General features: G+C 41.9%; 1 protein-coding gene across 1 annotated transcript in view; it reads left to right on the top strand.

The window, feature by feature from the left end:
* The window catches only part of AFF3 (ALF transcription elongation factor 3), a 371,256-nt gene extending 362,290 nt beyond the window's left edge, over window positions 1-8,966 (top strand). The window contains exons 18-21 of the mRNA XM_054163057.1: window positions 1,905-1,998; window positions 6,020-6,069; window positions 6,200-6,414; window positions 7,708-8,966. Coding sequence (XP_054019032.1) covers window positions 1,905-1,998; window positions 6,020-6,069; window positions 6,200-6,414; window positions 7,708-7,829 — 481 coding nt within the window. The 3' untranslated portion in view covers window positions 7,830-8,966. The remainder of the gene's footprint in view (window positions 1-1,904; window positions 1,999-6,019; window positions 6,070-6,199; window positions 6,415-7,707) is intronic.
* The last annotated feature ends 9,763 nt before the right edge of the window (window positions 8,967-18,729 follow it).

Below are 18,729 nucleotides of genomic sequence, written 5' to 3'. Positions count from 1 at the left end.
TTGACAGCAAAACAGTAAAGTTATTAAAATCAGATTTTAATATAATATCTGTGTAGTTAATACGTAAAATACCTATTACATAGTTAATGATTCTCAGTAAGTGGACATTTACAATCAGCATGTGTGTTTTTAACATCTATTAACCATCTGTTAAAAATCCAAATTAAATGCCTCTTTGGTGTCTATAAATAAGGAGCCTTAATTAAGCATCTGTATTTAAAAAAGAAAATCCAGGATGCAATGTATCCTTTTTTTAATGCCCTTTCTTTGTCGCTGGTTTGCTGTGCCATCAGGAGGAGCACAGAATGCTTTCAAGCAATTGCTTTGAGGTGGGAGAATGACTAAAGAAGGGTTAAAAAAAAAACCCAAACAAACCACAATAAAGCCGTGTGAGGAAGGGCTGCTCAACTGCCGGAGCGCTCAGGTGTGTGCAGAACCGAATCCCAATCTGCGGGGCCCCCGCATCTCTTTCAGCGGAAAGGTCAGAATGAGGAAGAGCAGACGGTGCCTTCTCCGGGCGATAAATAGCAAATCTTAACTCACCGTCTGCCAGCCAGCAGATGAGCGGACACCATTTGCATATGTGCTGTACCTGTGAAGGTGACAGAGTGGAGTTATGGTGGCTGCGAGGCCGCCGCACCCCCCGGCTGCTCCCCGAGCCCGCCGGGCAGGCTGCCAGGCAGCCGGCGCGCCCGGCTCCTCTTCTCCTGAGGAGACACTGTCCTCCAGCGGCCAAAGGCGGAAATTCACTACCTACTTGCAGAGCAGGAGGCAAGCGGGCGGACAAACCCTAGCTGGGATTATCTTTTCTTTTCAAGCACAATTTGCCAATTCGAGGGGTTTGCGAGAAGGTTTGGAGAGCCCCTGGGAGCAGGGAGATGGGGAGCACTCTGTGCTTCCAAACTCAACTAGCATTCTGGTGCTTCAGGTTGGCTCCAAGACTAAATCCTGCTTTTAAAAGTAAGGCCTCTGGTACTAAAGGGAAAACAAAACACATCACTTTTGCATTGAAAGCTGAGTTACTGAGGGGCAATCCCACATTTGCCAATCAAAAAGCTTGTTGGAAAAAGCTGGTGGTGGACTGGTGCACATAAAGCCAAGAGAATAGAAGAGTTTGTGTGTCCTGAATGCTGATTATCAGTTATTATGATATATAATTGTAGTTAATAGCTATTACTCTCATTTAATTACATAGCATTAAAGGTGTGCACCACTTTGAAGACTAATGAGGAGCATGAGGGCAGACAGTTCCAGTGGAGTACACTGAATATTTCAGCTTATTGCTGGCTTCCTCTGGGGAAAAAAATCAGGCAGGTGCCCTCAGAATAGCCTCTAGACTCCAATACAGTTTCCATTCTGGTTTCCCACAAAGGAGATTGGTCACTGAAATAAGGGAAGGTCTGAGGTTTCCCCATTTCCCAGCTATCTCCAGCTGCTGGAAGAGATCACTGGAGATACACAAAGTACACCCAGGATGACTCCAGATCAGGGCTGTTGTAACAAAGTCCTAGGATAAGACACTCCAAAAGGCTGCCTTTGCATTTACCAAAAATAATACCAACAAAATGTATGCATTGGATTCCAGGTTCATAATGACCTTCGAATGGCACAGGCCTTTGGTCAAGTGTACAAGCCAAAGTCAAGGCCTTTGAATCTAATTCTGCAAACCCTTCTAAGCAAGGTTTGCTTAGCACCTCAGTTGTGGCATTTGTCAGTGTGACCTGTCCTGGCTGCGATATTTAAGCCTTGGTGATGGGAAAGTGTGAAGTACTGCAAACAATGAGATAAAAACTGTAAGCAAGGGGCTGTCTGCCTTCTGCTCTGTGTCAGTTTGAGAATTTAAGATAATTTATTGGGATTTCTGTGAGGACATGTTTTACCTTCTGCTCTCCTTTCTGTTGTAGTTACCGCTGCCTGGCCCTTCTGTACTGGAGGATGTTCCGACTGAAGCGAGACCATGCGGTCAAGTATTCAAAAGCGCTTATTGAGTATTTCAAGGTGCGCTCATTCTGGCATGGGTTTAGATAAGTGTGTCATTATAGGACTCAAAAAGAAACTGTGCTGGGCTTGGGTATTCCCATGTGAAGTCGCCTGTGAGTTTTAATATAGACTCCCACAACAACACGTGATACCTGGTTAGTTCTAGAGGTGAGCCTTCATAAGGGCCCCTGTCTGCAAACACACACCATGTCCATGCAGGAAGGACAAGAAATGTATTGCACTAACAAATAGGTATTTTCAGATTTACTCTTGGTCAGTTATCTGGTGAATAGGTTTTGCAGATTTTGCTCTCAGAATCCCTTCCAGGAGTTACAGGGTTTGATCTAGATTAGTCCTTAGCTGCAGGGCTTCTACTTAGCAGCATCAGCGGGTAGGAAGTGCAGTGGGACATGTTCTTACCCGAGGAACTGGCAAGCAGCCCACACTGACTTCACTTGTACAAAAGCATCAGAAGGCAACCAGACTGCCTGCCATGTAATCAATATGGCGCTTCTGGTTTCCCCTTCCTGCTCTGAGTCACCTGTTACTGTTTCCATTTCCCACTCTCTGCCAGGTCCCAGCTCTGGTTATTTTGAATGACAGGAAGTCTTACTCAAAAATACATTTTATTTGACAGGGAACAAGAACAAAACCTTTCAGATGGAGCTCTCCTATTAGTTATTTCACTCAGAAATTGTTCTACAAACACAAATTTAGCCTTTATTTTTCTAATTTAAAAGAAAATAATATGAACATATAAAAGCTTTAAGACAGGCTGCTTTGGGGGGACCTGAACAGCCATTTGCCTTTGAACACAGGGCTCGTCTGCTGGGAGTTTTTTGCGGAGGGAGGTACCTTGAAATGAAAAACATCCATCCTGTGACATTTTGTTAATAAAAAAATTCAAATACAAGCATGAATGCTCATGACCAGATTCTGAACACATAAAGACACTGAAGAAAATTGACAGATCTGTTATTGTCAAACTGAAATTGAAGTCACTGTAATTGCTTCTAAAAATTTAGCAATGTACAATTCAACACATACTGTTTTCTCTAACGATGACTTGATTTCAGGGGAGAGAAGTATGTGCCTATTACAGTACTTTATTTTTCTTTACCAGTTCGGAGAATATTCACATTAAGAACAGGATGGTCAGGCTCTCAACCATATAAAATATCTCCTACTAGCAGACAGAAACTGTTTCACAGCAAATGTAAAATGGACTTACATTCTGCTGTAGCCAAGATGAGCCTTTTTCCTTTTTTTGCAGAGCTCCAGCTGATATAATAATAGCATAGATTCACATTAGAAAAGTGTCCTCACCTTTGGAAGTAAAAATGGGGGCTAAAAAAATCCATTTACTATAATTTTCAGTGGAAAACAAGCCAATTCTCCACTCGTTTCATATTTGGTATCTAAAAGCTTTCAAAACCAAGTGAGCAAAACGCTGACTGCATTAAGAACTTCCACATGTATTGCCAATGAAAAAAGGATTTTAAACCTTGTCACACACGTTTGTGGGGAAAATTAGACACAGTTTTCTTTTAGGAAAGGAAAAAAAGACTATTTAAATCTCCTTTTAAGTATTCTGTTTCCATTATAAAAAAAAACATGAATGCAGAAGAGAATTAAAAAGAAGCCACAGATATTCAGGGGCAAGGCATATTTGAGAGCATAAAGAAACCAAGAGAATGGGTAGCAGTAAGCAGAATGGGATAAGAGGTAGTCCCTTACAACATTATACTCTTTAGAATCCTTATCCACAACTTTCTGGTGCAGAACTGAGGAGAAGCTGGAGTGATAAACATAAGAAAAAAAGTCGGGGAGCTTGTACAGTATGGCAGAGGCTAGTTACAGCAGAAGTATCCTTGATACCACTTCAATATTTTCCTGCCTCCAACTCTGTAAGTAAATAACATGTACTCAGTTTCCATTAGAGTAGAAAGATGAAGGCCAGTAGTTCCAAGACAGATCAGAAAATAAATGTTAATAAAGACATCATTCTGTAAAAGGAGCAAATACCAAGGATTCCCAGGTTGCTTATATTTAGGACAGTGAATATCCCTTCCTGCCCCCCTCCCAAAAAAAGAAAATATTCCAATGAAGGAAGAATGGAAGAACACCCTGTGGGACACTCCAAAGCTTATTTTTCATACCGCCTACCTGGGGTGTGGAAGGCCAAGTGTCAAAATGCAGGAAGAATGCCAGAGCACACACAGCACTGATTTGATCTCCTCTAAAATATAGCCAGTGTTGGTATGGACATGAAAGATGTGGGAACACAAAAGGCAGTTCAGAGGATGCATGAAAACTGAGAAAAGAAATTTTTTTTAAGAGGGGCTCAGGAGATGTGTCCAGCTTACTGCAGAACAGTTTAAGAGAGGATGTGATCATTGTCTAAATGGAAACAGAGCTGGCAATACCTGGAGACATGCAGTTTGGCAGTCACTGGACCAACGAAATCCCAAAGTAAGCACTCATGTTAAGAAACTCCAACCCTGAAACTCTGAAACAGAATCTGTTTTTCTAACTGTGAGGCCTGCTACACATTAGAACAGGACACAGGAGAACAAGGAAGAGGAATAGTTTCTTAGGATTTTTATAGGGCTAACTATCCTTTTCCCAAAGAATAAAATAACACAAATTTTACAAGTAATTTAGCTTGTGCTGGAAGCTCCATGACTGGTGGGAAATGGCAATTGCAGGCTGAGTGTCTTGAGGAATTACTCCCGGCCTTGAAATCTGGGAAGCTTTGAAGCCCCTTGTTTATCATGTTTCCTTCCTAAGCCATGGGAAACCAAGAGTTTTTGTACCCTTGTAACACTTGCAACTCCTGCAGCTTGCAGCACCTGCAGCTTTGCATTTAAACAATATCCATAAAGAGATGTCAGGCTTCGAGACTTCACTTGGTCTCCTGCCGTTGTCAAGAAAGGAAAGTTGTTCTCCAACACACAATTATCTGCAGGTATGGTTTCAGGGGAGCGTGTGAGGAGGTCACCTTCCTTTGAGGAATAAGAGACTGGCCACTGTTGAGTATGTGGCAGAGGTTGGGATGGACTGGAAAAGTTTTGATTCTTAGACTTCTGAGTTTTTGATGTACTTCTTTCTTACAGGCCCAGGATTAAATCAGGGACCACATTTGGGAGAGTGGAGAAGTTTTTCCATTGTTTTCAAATGAGCAGGAACCTGTCAGTAAATTCCTGCCAGCTCTTGCAGATTTAACTACTACTAAGTGATTTTAACTATTCAGTTTCCATTATTGCAGACACTTGAATTTCTCCTGCTCAGTAAATGCAGTGCTCATGCAAGGTGGTCTCTCCTCAAGCAATGAAATTTTTTACCCAAAGCACAGTATACCAGTGAGAGTCTTCATGACTGCAGGTGTATGAAAGATCATGCTGGATGGTTGAATATCCCCTTCTGAGGGCTTCTGGGGAAACCTTCAGCTAGAAAAACCACGAGTTTCTAAGGGCAGTCTCTCTGACCCTGTGAATGCCATCATATTCTGACCAAGGGAAACAGCTCCAAGAGGATCAATCATGAGAGAGATTCTTGAGTTTGGTGGTTAAAACACTCACTTGGACTGAGGGACCCTCAGATTCACATCCTTGTAGTCAGCCAGGCTGAGCAGACCTGCACAGTCTCACAGGTCCCAGGGGAATGCTACTTGTCTTTCAGGGCCAGAGAGTGTATGTGCAAATCCTGTTTTTCTCAGTCACAAACAAGCCTGCGTTAAACCTCACAAAGAGTCCTGGCAACATCTTCTTCTGAACTCCCAGGATTTCTGTGAAAAGTTTCAGCTAAGATGGTTTCCTAACCAGTCCCCATCCCAGGGTGTTTATTTAATAGACTCTGCGCTGCGCTGCAGCGCTGCTTCATTGCAACAACAAACTACGCTGACTGCGTTTATTGCATCACGAGATGAACATGTCTATCTGCACACTTTTAGATCTGCATTTCTTTACCTGTGCTATTTGATGGTCCTCATTTCATAGTCTTATATAATGTGCATTATATATTGTTTTTTCCTTTACAGAATTCATCAAAAGCTGCCCAGAACCCATCTCCTTGGGGTGCCAGTGGAAAGTAAGTCACACAGAAACTTAGATCAGCTTGGCAGTCAGAAATTGTATTTTCTTACCTGCAGTATGTTTTGATGCTCTTACATTTTTAATTCCAAAACCTTTTAAGTAACTGTATTAACATCTGTTTTCAGGAGCACAGGAACTCCATCACCCATGTCCCCTAGCCCTTCTCCAGTCAGCTCTGTAGGATCCCAGGGGAGCACAGGGGCCCCTTCCCCATCTCCTATCATCAGCATCCCACAGCGTATTCATCAGATGGCTGCCAACCATGTCAGCATCACCAACAGCATCCTGCACAGCTATGACTACTGGGAAATGGCTGACAACCTGGCCAAGGAAAACAGAGGTGAGTGAATCAAGGCAACTGACTATTTTAAGACTGACACATCATTTTTAACATGGAAGTAATTATTTTGACAGGAACCCTGTCTGCACAGTGGGACTGCAGAGGTGTTTTTAACTTGTTTGCCCCTAGTCGTTCCGAAACATCCCCAAAAGGCAATTTTGATAGCTAACTCTTTCTGAAACAGACAGGTTACAGACATAGCTGTGGATAGCATCCACTGTCTCTGTCATTCTAGAGAGAAGGGTTTGTGGGAGGCAAGGCAGCTTCTTGCCCCACCCAAGTGGTGGAGCTGGATGGAATGCATTTAGCCAGACATCAAAAAGCAGGAGCACAAGTCCTTTCTGCAGAAGGAATGAACAGCCCCTAGCCCCCTCCCCATCCTGGCAGACAAATGGGAACAGGAAGCCTTGATCCCTCTTCAAAGCAAACTTCTCTCAGCTGAACTGGTTTCCATGAACAAGTGACTCAGCATCTGTCTTAATGATAAAGCATTGTTTTCAGGATAATTTATGAATTTTATGGAGGGGCATGGGCAGGATTCAAATCCAAATAAGGACACCTAAGTGTGTATGTGTATATAGGACTGGAAGGGTTAATCTGCATTGCAGCTGATGGAGCTTTGCTCAGTATAAACAGTAGAGCTCAGAGAGCTGTTCAGTTCACCCTGAAGCAGGGACAGGCATACAATTCAATTGCCTAAACAGAGCTGCCAAATGCCCTTTGAGGTATCCTTGCTTACAGTGCCACCCCAGAAGTTTCCTGTACATCCTGTGTTAGATCTGCCAGTCCACACTGTAAGTATCAGCTTCCCAAGGGCATCTCAGATGCTCACTATATGCCTTTAAGTAGGCAATTGAATTTAGTCCTTAGTGGCTGGTTAGCTAAATTACTTTTTAGGCTGAGTTGACATGCTGTACAGTCTCTATTTCCCTGTCATATCTATACATATAGCATATAGCATATGTATAGATGTGTAGACCTTTTGATTTAGTTGTCCTTAATCTCAAAATAAATCTTGCATGCCATCTGTTTGCTTTATCAAGACTCAATGGAAGTTAATGACCAACAAAGCTGAAGAAGTCACTGTTTTGCTCTTTAATAAGAAAATTGTGCATCAGCCAGTAGGATCATGAACCACGGGGCTTTAAAAGTAATCTTGCCAGCACGAAACTTCCATTCCCATAAAATGTTCAGCTTGACTCAGTTTGCAAAATAATAACCTCTATTGAAGGGCAACACGTAGCAAGTAGAGCTTCGCTTCTCTGATGCTGAATATTTTTTCTTCCCCTGTAGATTTTTTTAATGACTTGGATGCATTGATGGGACCTATCACCTTGCACAGCAGTATGGAGCATTTAGTTCAGTACACTCAACAAGGACTTCACTGGGTGCGGAGCAGTGCTCACTTGTCGTAATGACTGTGTGCCATTCACATGGACAGTATACCTTTCATGGATAATTCAGTTATTCTGGACACTGTGCTACAGAAATAGTCAACCACGGCAATGAACCAAACTAAGGTGAACATTTCTTACAGTATTGAGCAAAAGTTTTCTGAGTGCAGACATCCCTGTGTGCATATGTGCAGTACACAATGATGTCTCTTCAGGATTAATTGTTCTGTACCATTCTCCAAACGTTTCCATACACTTGAAATACTGGCATGAACTGATCTTAATGCACAGAATACATCCTTTCAGTTCTTGTGCAGAAAATCTCAGAAACCAAAACCTCATGGGTTGATTGAACCAAGTGCAATAAGCACAGATCCCTAATCAGGAAAGCTCTCAATAGATTCTTACCTTTAAGCTCATACTGAAATCCCATCGACTTCAGCAGAGTTTAAGCACATACACAAGAGCTTTCCTGACCTAGAATGAATGAGGGTAAATCACAGAGGTGGAGAACTTTCACTATGAACGTGGACATGTCACAGAAGTTTCAATATTAATGTGCCATCTCCCTGTTACTTCCCCACTGGGACATACAGAGGAGTTGTGCACCCCACATTAAGTTGGAGAAAGACAGCATTCCATCATATGCAATAAGTTTCAACAAATTGCATGCATTTCTTTGTCTCCTGTCTTTTTAAATAACTTCACCTCTTGTTCAGCTCCTCACCAACAGTATAACCTACAGTGTCAAGCAAAAAGCCTGAAAAAAGGTATGCTGATAGCAAGAACTTAAAAGAGAGGGTGGAAAATTGCATTCTGTTACTGATAGTAAATAAATGAATAAATAAGGCAAACTGCAATCCACTTAGTAAAGAAAAGGTGTTGGCTTCAGCTGTGTGTACACAGAGATATCCGTAACAGTTGTTGGCTTTGCGTGGGAAGACTTCATCCCACAGATTTTGAATTTTGCATCTTTTTCATCTAGCAGACTCTTGCAGCATTTTCTTCTAGGCTGTATGGGAGCATTACATGCAATTTCCTTTATCTGGGAAGCTGAGTTTGCTGCTCATCAGGCTAAGAACTATTTCCTATCATAATCTGCTCACTATTCATGCATAATCCTCAACTAGGCTTTAATGTTTCTTGACTTATGGAATGTTTTCAGTTCCTGATGACAGGCTGTGGTTTTCATGCCAGAAGGATTAATTCCACAATAATTGAGTTTAATTTGGGTCAGCTGAGTTAAGGCCAGTTTCTATCAACTGTTCTTGCATTCAGTGTAGTTTTGTTCATTTTCAGTGGTTTTCCTACATTTAGTCTTCTTTTTCTCTATCTGAAATACAAATTTTTTGCAATTAGATTTACAGCCTTTACTCAAGTCAGCAGCTCCAGTAATTTTCAGTGGACTGTTATTGCCCAAGTCACTGATTGGACCCTTTGACTGTTGTTTTCTAATCTAATCTACTTGCATATTAAGGATATATGAACACAAAATACTCTTTCAATAGAAGATACAAGTAGCAGTAGCCACTGACATTGATGGTTCATTGCTTGGTCCTTGCTACTTTTTTTTCTCTCCCCTGGATTTTTTGAAGGGCTGCATTTTGAAAAACAAGTACCAAATAATGCAACACATTTTCTCAGTAAAACATCTTTGGTAGCACAGGCTATGTGTACCCTGTGGTAAAAAGTGGGCTTGAGAGCACACTGAGATCCAAGCACCTGCTTTTTCTTTTTTTCCTTTTTTTTTTTGGCTGCTTACAATAACTCCAACTATTGCTCAGACTCAGAGCATTCTTTGAAGCAGCTCAGCAGGGTAGCTACCAAGGAACTGGGCAGCCCCAAGCCATCCTTGGCTGATATTTATATACGCCTGTTGGTGTTGATATAATTCCCCTGCAAAAGAAATCCTGAGCTCAGGCTGTGGTCACCTCTTAGCATGGACTTGAGTGTCACAGTGTGGCTGCCTTTAAGAGTGACCATGGACCTGCCTTTCAATGACAAAATACACATCCTCCAAGTCCTCCCATCACTCTTAACTCTGGCTCTTACCCACCCCAGAAGCAACACAATTTGTTTGGTCCCAGCTATCATGGAGAACTTGATCAGTGCCTTTCCGTTTATCACTTGCCTGATGTCTAGCTATGAAAGCCTGTAATGATTTCCTAGACTGCTAGCAATGGATTCTGTCAGCTCCTTCAATACCGTATGAAGGTACTGTGGGATTTCTCCTCAGATCAGGAAAGTGGAATTCCAGTGAGATTAGCTTCTGTTTTCTTTGATGGTGCCTATAATGTTTATCTTCACGCAAGTTTGGGAGCCCTTACTGATATTTAATGCTGAGAAATTTTAGGAGTGACATATATTACTTGCCTTAAATGGAGTTTAGTTTTATTACACATGTGGCATTTGAGTTTCAAATATGGAACCTGGAGGCATGTTTATTTTATTAAGAATGGGATATTTTTCTTAATCATGATGAACTCTTTGTATGGATGTAATATGTCAAGAAACTTCAAAGAAATGCAAGAACTAATGCTGTCCTGTTGTAACATTTCCAAGTACTAAGGATCTCTTGTAGATGATTGTCCTTTCTTGTACATTGTTCTTAAATGGGATTGTTCCAGCTAAAATAGTTACTGCTTCCAAGGAAAAACACACAGGTTTTCCATTTTTATGCTGGCATCATCTCAGTTGTTTGATGAGCACACTGAGCCTTAACTCCTGGTGGTGTAACAGGATGAAATAGCAGACACTTAAACTAATCAGACATAAAAATGGTCTGGAACAGTGCAGGTGGTTTTAGGTCTGGTCCAGTTAAGCATATGCTACACCTTAAGACCTTGAATAGTCTTAGGCACTTCACCATGAGTTGATGCTCTCTGTGTTCTGGATGGGATCAGAGGAAATTGTCCTTCTTCAAGGTTCCATGAAAGACACTGATTTGTTTTAATCTGTAGCAAAAGCCCAGGAGCACACAGACTTCTTTGTGCCATAGCAACATTCAAGTTTGTTTTGGGAAAGTGGGAAGTCATTCTGTACAAATCCAGAAGGTTTATACATGGAGGGAGAAGTTTGCTTACAAACAGGGGCTTCTGAATCAGTCAGGGTTGGTAAAGCAATGGGAATGGATTCAAAGGAACCAAGTATTGCAGGTGAATGCAACAAACACAGATCAGCCTATAGGATCCTCACAGACAGCAAGATCATACAGACCCCTTGGCCTTAATCCTTTATAGTATTCCATGGTGACATGGGTGACAGGTAAGAACAAAGCATATGCAGAGGCTCAAGTGTGGCCAAAAACAAGCGTAGACCTCCTTGTCACATGACAGGACACCCCAACCCCTTTTTTACCTGCTTCTTTTATCCATATATCCCAGGGCTCCAGTGGAAGGGATTATAGGTGAAGAGAGGACCTTGCGTAAAGCAGGTTAAGATGACCAGACCCTAAGTGTAGATACAAACACATATGTATATACTGTAAACCTAAATATTAATCACAGTCACTCAGCATGAAGAATATTGCTGGTGCCTACCATTGATCATCAAGTACTCATCACTGAGCGGCCATATCACCTCCGAATTGCAGTAGCTGTTACCAAAATAATTTGTGTAGCTGATTAATTTATAAGAAATGCACCTTTGGGGCTGTGCCATAGTATCTCTTTTGTAATACAAATGTTCCACCATTTTTCATGGCTACTCATTCAAATCTACGTCACTGAAATGTCAGGAACTTTTTTTTCCCCTGGATGAGGACATATACTTAGACCTGGCTGATCTGTGCTTAGTGTATCTACCCAAGAGACTTTAGCAGACACTAGCCTTAATGCATGTATGGTGTATACTATTCATTGACTTAGTTGTAGGTTTTAATCCAAATGAAATTGGAATTTGCAAAATTACTTGGATTAATAGCTTCTGCCTCAGATACCCTGCAGATGTGACATTAAATGATTCATGGTTTTAAGAAGAAAAGGTTGCATTTAATGTAAATAACAGTGGATTAATTCCTTGGTCTTTTTACAAGAAGATCTTTTTAAATTTAAAGACTGTCAAAGCAATAGTTTTTTTAACTCTCCTAAATTTTCTGGGGGGTCATGGGTTCGTGCTATATTACAAACATCTCTTTCTGCAATATGCCTTGCCTTTACATAATCCTCTTAATGCTTAATATGTCAGAAAGAAATGTTTCTTTCACTAGTGATAGCAACATTTCCCTCCCCCATTCAGGGAGAATCCTCAGACTAAAAAGTAAGATCTCCTGGCACGATGGAAATACAAACAATGCCTGAAGAATATGGACTTGCTAAGATAACAAGAGAAGTTTGGCTGGTGCAGACCTAACATGCCTCTCATTTTGGTATCTTTTTTTGTTAGAATTTACATCACATTTGAACTCATTGTGTTTGAAACTAGAGAATTAGTCTGATTGTCATGTCTTGAAAAGGCCTGGTAGGTCTGATCACTATCATAATTACAGTTGTTACATTAGCTTATATGCTGTGCACCGAGGGCTGGGAAGGCATGTAACCACAGATAAATTTGTCAGAATGCATTCAACAAAGCATTTGGATGATCATATGTCTAGTCTGTCTCAAAAGCTGAAGAACAATGTCTCTCACACAATACTATTAGCATGAAAATTTGGACTTTAGTGTCTCTCAGAAAGCTGCCACTTGCCCTCAATAATGCCACGACTCCATTTCGAGCATTGCTGGTTGCCATGCTTAAGGTTCATTAACAAACTGGGAAAGTCAGTTTAGGCCCCGCTCACTTCAGCATCTCTGTGCTTACCTCACTAAAGCTACACACAGGGGAAAAAACAAACAAACAAACATCCCCCATGACACTAAGATTTGTTGCATTAAAGGGTCCATCGTTCTTTTGAAAGTCTGTGGTGTTCCTCAGTGAGATGGGCAGGATTCTGCTGGGGCTACTTCTTCAAGTAATTCCTCTGTTTCCACTTGCTGTCTGTCTCTGTTACTCTTGGTTGTCTGCAAGTATGCCTGCGTTTCCATGGTGTTTTCTCCTTTGGCAGCCTGAGCTACCTTTCACTAGGGTGCTAGAGCATGGTGCAGGTAACCTACAGGTTGCAGAGCCCTGCTTTCCCCCAGAAATCTGGCAACAAATGCAACAAGGCTCCCTGTCTTTTCCAGTCTGTGTAGCTGGAATCCCAGCCTCATCCCTGTTGCCCTTGAGGGATTCCAGAGGGCCCAAGGAAAACAAGACAATGAAAAAAATGGGCATTTCCTCCATCCAAGGCACATAGTCCTTTTTGGGAGTGAATATAGAGAACAGCATGCATTGTAGGCACTCAGATCTCACGTTCCTCATATGTAAAGGGACACTTAACACTTATCTGCCTCAGAGGGCTTTATGAGAATTAATTAATGTTTGCAAATCACTTTGTATCCTCAGAAGGAAAGTGCTGTAGAAGAGCTATGGAAAAAAAAATGTGCTAAGTACACTGGATGAATTTCACCCCAGAGTCCAGAGCTACAAGGCCCTCAAAACCCTTAAATACCATGTAAGCTCTCAATGTGAGCAGCAGAGTGTATAAAACTTGTGCTTAACAGTGGAGGGAGTCACAGCCTAGATGAAATTGCCATTCCCAGAGTATCTATAACATTGATCCTGGTAGAGACCAAGAATCACATCAGTAATGGAATAAACAGTGTAGGTTAAGCAAGTGGTGTGTAGACATTCTAAGAGTTTCAAGTCTTTTTGTGTCTTTGAACCACTTTGTATTTCTGTGAAAAAGATTGTCTCCTCAGTTGTACCAATGCATAATTAGCTTAGTTAATAAGCTAATTACTCTAATATATAATACATGATTATCTTAGGCTATTTGCAGAAGCAGCACAGTGAAATATGGGGTGGGGGGTGGGGGGAGGGAATCAAAACCAGCAGCTATGCAGCTCCCACCCAGTCCACCACTCTGCCTGCAGAAAAGAGCCAACACCCAAGAACCCGGAACCCAGAAGCAGCAGCTGGAACAGGAAGCCTCCAATGTTTCAATCTGAACTTCAAGCCCCATAATGCTTTTCTCCAGTTAGCACTTTCCTTTTTTGAAGCTGGCATGACTGCAGCATGGTATAAATAGCAGCAGCAGGTTCAACTCCATCCGTAAACACTGCCACGGGCAGGGGTATCTTTCACTAGATCAGGTTCTCGAAGCTGCTTTGAATTTGGCCTTGAACACCTCAACTGATGGGGCATCCACAACTTCTCTGGGCAACCTGTTCCAGTCTCACCACCCTCATTGTAAAAAATGTCTTCCTTACATCTAATCTAAATCTACCCTCATTCAGCTGAAAACTGTTGGTCCTTGTCCCGTCACTACAGGCCCTGGTAAAAAGTCTTTCTCCATCTTCATTACAGGCCCCCTTTAAGTGCTGGGGGTGTTCAGGGCGAGGCTTGACAGGATGCTTGGTTCCATGGTTTAGTTGATTGGGTGGTGTTGGATGATAGGTTGGACACGATGATCTCGAAGGGCTCTTCCAACCTGGTTTATTCTATTCTATTCTATTCTATTCTATTCTATTCTATTCTATTCTATTCTATTCTATTCTATTCTATTCTATTCTATCCTATTCTACTGTAAGGCCACAATCGAATATCCCCAGAGCCTTTTCTTCTCCAAGCTGAACAACCCCAACTCTTAGCCTTTCTTCACAGGAGAGGTGTTCCATCCCTCTGATAATCTTCATGGCCCTCCTCTGGACCTGCTTCAGTAGATCTTTCCTGTGCTGAGGACCCCAGAGCTGGACACAATACTCCAGGTAGAATATCGCAAATATGGAGTAGAGGGGCAGAATGACTTCTCTTGACCTGCTGGCCACACTTCTTTTGATGCAGCCCAGAATATGGTATACCTTTGGGCTGCAAGCATACACTGACAGCTCATGTCCAGCTTTTCATCTGCTTTATGCCCTGCAGCAGAACCAGCAAGAACTGGTAGTCTCACATGTGTGTTTTAAACCATTTAGGACTCAAACTCAGCGTTGTAGCAGTTTACTGGGGTTAAATAGCAAGAGAAGGTAGAATGTGAGACAAAAAAGGGTCCTGATGTAAACACAGAAGTTGAGATTCACCTCATACTGCAGGTCTAGAATAAGCACACTGAATTAGTCGGCTTAGAAGTGCTTGGCTACAAAGAGAATTTAGGCGATAAGCTGAAATATAGAGGTGCTGTAAATCTCACCCTAGGTTTACAGTCATGCCTGTTGCTAACAAGAGTCCCTGCTGAAATGGGTGAAATGATGCAGGATGGGGCTGAGATCACATTGGGAGGCAGCAGATATGTAGGAAAGCAGGTAAGTGGTAAATACATTTATTTCTGAAGCATTTAAAGTATACATTTTAGACTTGGACCATTGCTTGACCAGTCTCTAATTCACTGGGCCCAAATCCAAAGAAGTAGTTCCTGAATGTGCAGCTTCCTTCCATTAAGATTACTGAAACATCAAGAAAATATATTTTACAGTTTACTAGACACTCACAAGCACTTCTTCCAAATGTTGTCTGGAAGGAGAGCTGGCTTACGTTAACGTTACGTTTTTCTGTAGATGGTAAAAGAGATGAGATTGGCTCTGAGTCCACATGAGGCCACTATTACTCTATCTGTATTTGTGGAAATTCAACAGCATTCTGCAATTCCTTGTGTGAAAATGGCAAGTTATCCATAACGAAAGCCTGTGAGACACCCAGGACTACCTAACATTCATAAACTGCCTGCAGACCAGCAAGTCACATAGCAGCTCCTAAGGCTGGCCCAGCAACATCCCTGGCTGTCAGTGGAGGCTGAAAAGGTGGTGTTGAGAGCTTTGGAGCAGCCAGATTAAGGTGTGATGGTGGTGCCATTGGTAGGATGTCTTTTTCCATGGAAGGCAACAGGAGGGGTGGGAGCTGAGGCAGAGGAGCCAGGCAGTGTGAGAATTGCTCTCTGGATGCCCTGAGCCTATCCCCTGGTCCTCCTGTGCCATCACTTGGTGCTGACCATGGCAGATGGAGACAATGACTGGTGTAACAATTTATGTCTGCATACACACAGAGTTACTGCTTATGACAGCTGCCTGCCTCCTTGGTGTATTATTAATAGAATCCTGGATTGTGGTGGTGTGCACTGACCAGACCCATGTTACCATAGGCATCTCACAGAAACTCTTCTGTGGAATTGGTGCCATGCAGAAATCAAAACCAAACCACGCTTCAGGTGGGTGAGGAAAACAAATGGGTGGGGAAGACAGTACAATAACAAGATGCTTAAATGTGTCACTGCTTCTCCAGCAGTTACAGTAGTCCTAATGCCCTCCCCATCTCTACTCTGCATGTATCTGAAAAGGCAATGTGACCATCGCAGCGTGGAGTCCAGCCACTGACTGTCCTGACGGGCATGCTGGCAGTGCAGGCAATGCATGGCAGGCTGTGACTTTTCCCACCTCTACTTCTCATGCAGTACACTTTTAAGTGAGTGTCCCTGGCCAGATGAGTTATGCAAAGATCAGCTTATGAACAGAATTGTTTTTGTAGCAAACTGCAGAGATTCATTTCCATACTTCATTTATAACAACAAATGTCAGCAGGTTTTTTGGTAAAATTATTCAAGTCAGAATGCCTTTATTTGCAGCTCATAAAATACATGCATGTTTCTCTCTGAGATTGTGCTACCAGAGGTCTCCCCTGCCCAGCCAAAGCTATAGCAGTTTATCTTTCTACTGACCATAATCCCATAATGTGTCCCCATACAGCAGGCAATATTGTTTACGCATATTAATAAGCAGAGTATTACAGTAATTTATGCTGTAAAGTATGTACATATATCACAGCAGCAGTCACAAATGCTTCAAATTACCTTATTTATTAGATCAGTTAGCATTTCTCCCTTGCTCCAGAATACTTCACATTATTTTACTTTTTTAGTTAGTGCATTTTGACCCAATTATAGGGGGGGGGAGGGGGGAGAGAGAGGCAAAACTCTTTGCAGTAAATAAGTAGCTAACTAAAATGTAGACATAGAAATTCACTGCCCATCCAACTAATATAGCTCTGATTATGGTTAAAAGTAAATATGGTATACTCTTCTCTGTATATCATAGTATATACTATATTCAGGTTGGACTTGATGATCCTTGGGGTCTCTTCCAACCTTGGTTATACTGTGATACTGTGATACCAGAAAGCATATTCCACTTGTGATCAGTACAAACAAGACCTTTAATAACTTTCACCTATTTCGTTCTTCCATTGTGCAACTGAAAGAAAGAACGAAAGAAAGAAACCCCACAAAACACCACCACAAACCTACTTAATCTAAAATGTTCCTGTGAGAGAGTCCTGGTCTTATTCCTCCCTCAGGCAAAACTTGCATACAAACTAGACACACTTCTGTACATGCTATACATACATATACAAGTATGTGTAGTAAAAGTGCAACATAGGGACACTGCAAAAAAACCTGTCTTGTGTACGAGCAGTACTTGTGGTTTGTAGTCATTCTCCTTAGTAAGAAACACAGGGTGAATGCTACATCTGTAACAGTCCTCTGTCTTGCTTCTTCCTTTTTGCTGTACGAGTGAAAACCAGATTCAGAAATAGTAGTACTAGTTCCGTTCACTCAAGCAAAATAGATGTTTGGGGGGGATCAGTTCCAAGTCAGACTGATACATTTTGCCTTTGTTTTCATGTCCGATGACACTACACAATGAAACAGGTTCGTGCGTACATAGGCATGGAATTACTGGCAACGTGTTTTACTGTTTGGAGATTTTGTTATGTCCACAGTTCATATAAAACTCATGTAGCACAGTTTCTGGGATGGTGAAACATCCTACTGTAATGTAACAGAATGAGCCTTAAGGATTTGTAAGAATAAGCACTTTTATATTAAAAGCAAATATTAATTCATCAGTAAGATTACTTTTGTAATGTGACAATAAACCATGAAATCAACATCCTTCTGTCTCAATTGCACCTCATCTGTGTCTTTCTTAAACCTTTTTCTGAATGAAAAAAATTGCTTTCAGGTCTCACTGCAGTTGCCAAGGCTCCTGCCTAAACAACCTACCCTTCTGCACACTTCCTTCACAGGTGAGCTCCTATGAAACTTTCATCCAAGGAAGGAGGAAAGGCTCCTCTATCAAAGCAGATATCACTAACAACGCACAGGATTTAACTGAGGGGTCTGACAGAACTAAGGATGTGAAAAGAGGCAGCTCTCTGGAGGAGAACAGAGCCACTGCTACTTTTTAGCAAGACGGAGGAGGTGCACATAAACAATCCAAGCTTTTTTGTTGTTTAGAAGCCAAACCCCTGTGCTACCAACATCTTTAAGCAGCACCAAGAATCATGATTTCAGCAGCTGCAGAGCAGTTCACAATTTATAGGCCAGTATTATGATAAAACCACAAGAAATACAAGTACCAAGTCACTCTCCATTCTGCCTTCCCCTGTCCACACACACACGTTGTTCACCACTTAATTCCCAATTCCTATACCTTCTTCCCACACAAGATTGCCATCTGTCTTAAGTACTTATTCCAGCATGCTTTGGGGGCCAAAACCTAAATGATGCCATTTTGACATAATGCTTTTGCAAGTGGTAACTTCTGGTGGGTTTTTTCTACTCAAATCAGTGCCTAGGGAGTCAGAGGACAGATGTTTTCCTACTTCTTTACATTCTCCCAAGCAGCAGCATCTGACTGCCATCACTGAAGGACGGAGACAGCTTCCTCAGGCATTACCTGCAGCAATTGAGGAGCTGACATAACACACACCAAAGGGACAGGTAAGTGTAGCTGTGCTTCCAAGACCACTGAGCCACAGAGTGAGCCCACCAGTGCCAGTTCAGTTCTACACACCATAGAGGGCTCCATTAACTTCTGCTAGGTTGAACTTACTGGCTTTCAACACTGCC

Source organism: Dryobates pubescens, chromosome 7 (genome assembly GCF_014839835.1).
Source record: "Dryobates pubescens isolate bDryPub1 chromosome 7, bDryPub1.pri, whole genome shotgun sequence".
In the NCBI taxonomy this organism is placed as follows: Eukaryota; Metazoa; Chordata; class Aves; order Piciformes; family Picidae; genus Dryobates; species Dryobates pubescens.
This window is presented reverse-complemented; position numbering and strand designations above follow the sequence as displayed.